General features: G+C 52.5%; 1 protein-coding gene across 1 annotated transcript in view; it reads right to left on the reverse strand.

The window, feature by feature from the left end:
• The window catches only part of PLAC8L1 (PLAC8 like 1), a 3,751-nt gene extending 1,119 nt beyond the window's left edge, over positions 1–2,632 (reverse strand). Inside the window, exons 1-3 of the mRNA XM_026045698.1 lie at positions 2,544–2,632; positions 2,115–2,236; positions 145–281 (exon numbers count right to left, since the gene is read on the reverse strand). Of these exons, the coding sequence (XP_025901483.1) occupies positions 145–281; positions 2,115–2,236; positions 2,544–2,632 (348 nt within the window). The remainder of the gene's footprint in view (positions 1–144; positions 282–2,114; positions 2,237–2,543) is intronic.
• Between the last annotated feature and the right edge of the window lie 2,594 nt (positions 2,633–5,226).

Here is a 5,226-nt window from a genome sequence, read left to right on the forward strand (position 1 = left end):
CACGAGGGCCGCACGGTGCCGCGCTGCAGGGCGCTGATGCATCCGGCTCTGCCTCCACGCGTGGCCTGGGGGCCGGGGCACCCCGTGGCCACGCGCGCCCCGGGAAACAGCCTCAGAAGGAGAGTCCTTCACGCCCAGACTTACGCGTATCCTGTACCTCTCTCGGGCACCAACTCTCAGCGCCAAGGAGGAGCCCGGGAGCAAAGGGAGGCACAAACAGTCGCCGGCGCGCCGGGCCAGGCTGCACTCCAGGCACRGGGTGCAGAGGGAGCCGCAGGCACCTGCCACCAAGCACAGGGACMGCCCGTGAGGATCCCGCTCCACGGCCCCGCCAGCAGCACCAYGCGTGTCCAGAAGCTGGCGCGAGGACAGGGGCCGAGCTGGCATCAGAAGCCCTGCAGATTTACACTGGGGAGGAGGGTTGGTTTTCACCAGCTTTATTCGTCCTACCRGTGCCCCGGGCTCTGGTTCCTCTTCCCCTTCCCTTGCTCTTCAGATAGGAAAAATCTTTTGAAACATTTGCCCTCTACAACTGGCACTGAAGGTCACTTCTAAATAATGAGGTTTTTGAACTCTGCTGCTTTCAAATAAATGAATAAACAGTTCTTGACAGTCTTCTACCTGGGAATAGGACCTTTAATCCTGAATTTACAGTAGTCAACCTATACGTGGAATAAACCAACTTTTTTTGTCTTAGATAGTGACAGCCACATGTATTTCCCTCCATCTCATATTAATCCCCCTCAAAACCTTGCTTGAATTCCAACTTTCTCATACTCATGGCAAATACTATATCCAAGCTGGGGTATAGTCCCAGCACACAACAGGTTCCAGGGACCATCTCCACTGCCTGTGCAAACGGTGCTACTATCCGGATGAAGGGAAAAGTTCTCTAGCTGTGTCCCCAGCGCTCGTGCAGACTGCATCATCTAGGAGGCACCTTTCCAGGGAAACAGAGCAGCAGAGGGTAAAATGCATCATCCTCACAGCATCTAGCGGGGCGATGCTGACTCTCCTTTGGGCACGTCAGCTCTCGCACTATTTCTGCCTCAGGCATGTTCAGGAATGTTTTGCTATCAGTCTCTTGCAATTTATTTAAATCACCTTGGTTTGCAGATCAGGAGTAAATTCACCTGGGAAAACTGCTTCAGCAGAACTGATGTTCCAGGACCTTTACTATGAAATCACACTGTTTAAGTCTGTTTCATGATAATACTGACAGCACTTTAAACAGAATATGATTGTAATTAAATAAGGCCTCCTGATAACCTCATCATAAACCTTGGAAATTCCTGCATTATTCCAGTGATTTTTTTTTATTTTGAAAATGCCAAAGGCTCAAAAATGAGAGCATCTCAACCCTCCCACCCAACTTGCGATGAGAAATGAAACACATTGAAGAAAACACTGTTCATGCTGCAGGGCAGAGGTCTGGAGGTCAGAGATGCGCTCGCGGTTTTAACTGGTCCTCACAGAACCTTTCTAGGTCCAATTGACCCAGATGAAAACTGGAATTAAAGAGATCCACTAACTGGAAAATTGGGCAGAACCCAGTGGCCTTCTCTCCTGGAGGCCCGCAGCTGTTCAAGGTGCAGAACAAACTGCTGCCACCCCGGGTACCACTTGTCTGCATCCAGCTGGACTGCACACAGCAAAATAAAACCATGCTGGGGCAATAGCCCACTACTCTGGCCTAAGCTGCTTAATCCCAAAACAACTAGAGGACAGTTAGGAGACATGTGAACAATCACAAACACCTACTGCCACATATATAGATCCAAACATTATAGATCTTTCTACATCAGATTAGCCCAACTTTTAAAGGGATGTCAAATGAAAGAACAAAATTGCTGTCAGAAAGCAATATTGCCGTGCTCTGTGCCTTGAATCCAACTCGCATCTGTCATGCAAATTAAGAACGATGTTTTTCTCCTCCTAACGTACGATGACAGACAAAGAAACCTGGAAGAAGGTAAGGTGAGTTCCTCCACCCAAAATAAAGCCTTGAGGAAAGAGGGCACAAAACCCAATTTGTTATTATCTCAGCATTTCTCTGCTTCAGGAACAACAGCCGCATTCAAGGAAGGGCAGAAGGGAGCCACGCCAACACTTACAAACTTTCTTGTCGGTGCAGACGTCAAAGAGGCCGGTGCTCCAGGCCCCGCCGCTCCACATGACCGTTGTGACGGCAGACACACCAACCCCGCTGCCCGGCTGGCTCGTCACAGGCTCCTTCCTGCGCATTGGGAAGGAAAACAAACATTAATAAACATTAATTTATTTTTCCTGATGCCTTCAGGCTGCAGATGCCTGCAATGCTCCTTTGACAGCAACCAGATCAGTGCCACCACCCTGCAGCAGGGTGAACGTCTCCCACTACCCCACAAATAGTCCAGGAACTGACCAATATTAGCAGTGATCCTTTGAAAATACAGGGAAAAAGGTACATCAGTGTACCAGCTACGTGGCACCTTTATTTAGATATATCTTATAGCGGGTTTGTAGTGTCAGACAAGGAACAGAGCCCTTACTTTGCTCCTTACTTGACTCGAGAGGGGAAGGAGGCCCCGTCCTCAGGTGCTACCCAGGAAAGGACGAAGGGCGACCGGATCTCAGCCAAGGAGATGCTCATCCAGAAACGGAGCAGGGCCTTTCGGCCACGAGCAGGAAGAGGAGAAACCTGCTCCGAAACGCGGAGCGACCTGGACGGTGCTGACATCGCAGCACTCCGCGCCTGATGTCACAGTAGTGCCGATGGCCGGGGAACCCCTACAGTGTGTGCAGGAACAACAGAAACAGGAGAAACCCATCAATTCTTCCAAGGAGAAAACAGGTATAGCCACGGCTGGCAAAAAGCTCTACAATTATTCTACTGAACCAATCTTGAAGGGCAACGATAAATCGAGCAGACAAGAAATTAAGGGCAGTTTTACACTTTCATAAGGGCAGCTGAGAACACATTTTTCTTTTAAAAACTTCCTTGCTGAAATATGCCAAGTTCAAATCTCAGCAGTTAGCCCAGTAAGGTGGCCCGGCACTTGGCTAACAGAATGGGAAATCCAGCAGAGCAGGGGGGCTTTTTTTGCTTTGATTCATGTGAAACCCCARTTTGTCAGGTGCGGGTGCAGCAGGCACGCGGCGCACACCAAGGACAGACCTTCGTGTCTGATATTGAAGGTCTCCCGCACTGGCCTTGATGACGTGAACTCACTTTCAGCAGGATGCTGCAGAAGACAACCTGACCTCAAACTGCAGGATTTMTTGCATGCCAGGGGCTAGGCAGAGAAGCACCATCAGAGATGCTTCACTTGGGATAAACCGGCAAAGGAAGGAAGAAAATCTACTTTCCATCTTCAGCAATCTAAAAATAAACTGAAGTGCAGGTTCAGATTTCACGCAGTTTGGCCATGAAGCGATGCAGGCGAGGTCACCTGCTGCTCCACGGAACCTTTTAATGGTTCTTTATTCATATTTCATAACATTTCTGAACATAAACGTGTGTGTTTCAGGAAAGAAGAAAATGGAAGYGCATTGACAAATTAAAGGAAATATCCTGTGGCAGTATAACAGAAYGCTAGACAAGCCAGGAAATGAGAGCAAGAGGCCTATTCTTTACTCTATAGCTGCAAAACTATATACTTCAAAAACTTGCTCAATTGAAAACAAAAAAAATAGTGAAAAGGTAAAAACAAAAGTAAAAACAAACAAAACTGTGCACATACACACCCAAACACCACATACACACCCCTTTGCTTCCCAGGAAAGAGAATCTAACCCAAATCGTAACACGGAGACTGGCAAGGCCAGAATTTTGTCAGCAACGGGGAGAAGGAAGGCGCTGCAGCCAACGCGCGGAGCAGCGCAGCAGTGGCACCTCCTGGAAGCCAAGAGCTGCAGGAAAGAGCCCAGGGACCGGCGCCTCATTAGCTGTATCCTGGACCTGCTGATCAGAACCAACAGAGGTGCTGCCCGGCCGGAGCGAAGGCGGCTGCGCGTGGTGAGCGGAGCCCTTTGGGAAGGGCGCCCGGGCGGTGTGAGGGGTTAGTCCCGCGGGCGCCTCCAGCCCCACTCGCCGGCCACGCGCGGATCAGGGGCGCTGCCTCCCGCCGCGGGATGGGGCGGTCGCGGCGGCACCACAGGGATGTCTGCAGCACCTGGTGCCTCCCTCGGGGCCGCCGTCGCTCCCCGGTTCGGGCTCCCTCTGCTCCTGAGCTCATCAGGACTCTGTGCAGTGCCGCAAGAGCCATCAGGCAGGTAAGGGATGTGGAGCCCAGCAACCCGCCGGCAAGGACGCTCCCAAGCAGACCTTTGGTGAAGGAAGCACAAACAAAAGGCAAATAGGGTGGACAGCTCCTGTGTTTCCAAGCTCCGACAACACATTCCTTGGAGCTTGCTGGCCTGGAGCTCGCTTTCCTACCTGAAGCTCTGCAGAGCTGTTCACGTTCACTCCAGCTGCAATACTCGTGTGCTCCATCCCGTGCTCCTGTGCGGGGCCACCCACGGCTCCTGGTGCCAGTGAAGGGATGTGGATCGGGATCAGCTGCGCCCAGTACCGGCAGCCCCAAGGGAACAAGACCACGATGTGACCAGCGGTCCCTGCTCGGCGAGGCTGCAGCGACAAGAGCCGCAGGCAGACGCCACTGCCGGGGACATGTGGCACTACCTGGTGCCATTCCAGAAGCTTGGAAGGCCTCGCAGGGTCCCGGCCGGCAGCTCCCGTCCCCAGACGCTGCTGCAGAGCCRTGCCCCAACGGGAGCTGCTGCCCAGGGGCCAGGCCCGTTGTGAGCGCCCCAGGCTGGCGGCTCCTCTTCCTCTTGACAGGGAATGCCCGGAGCAGCGTGAGCACGGCAGGGGATCAGCAGAGAGCACGTGCACCTGCACGGCAGGGTCCCAAACAGAGGCTGCTTTCTGCAGGGGATACCAAGGGGAGGGCAGAGCGCGGCCGCAGCAGCGCCGCGTCCTCCCCACCACCACTGCACGCACAGGAGGCTCCGACAGCCGCCGGGCACCGCGCGCAGCACAGGGATCTGCTTGTCACCAGCCGCCCGCCAGGTCACTGCTCTGGGAATTCATCCATTGTTTGTGCTGAGCCAGGCCCCAAAAAATGAACTTGAGAGACTGGAAATTACCAGACACAAAGACAGTCTAAAGATCTATGAAAAAACACTTAACCTTTCCACTTAAAACACATATGCAAACACTTTTATGAACAAAATAAGAAGGAA

This window comes from Nothoprocta perdicaria, unplaced genomic scaffold (assembly GCF_003342845.1).
Source record: "Nothoprocta perdicaria isolate Ctin4 unplaced genomic scaffold, notPer1 scaffold_107, whole genome shotgun sequence".
Classification (NCBI taxonomy): Eukaryota; Metazoa; Chordata; class Aves; order Tinamiformes; family Tinamidae; genus Nothoprocta; species Nothoprocta perdicaria.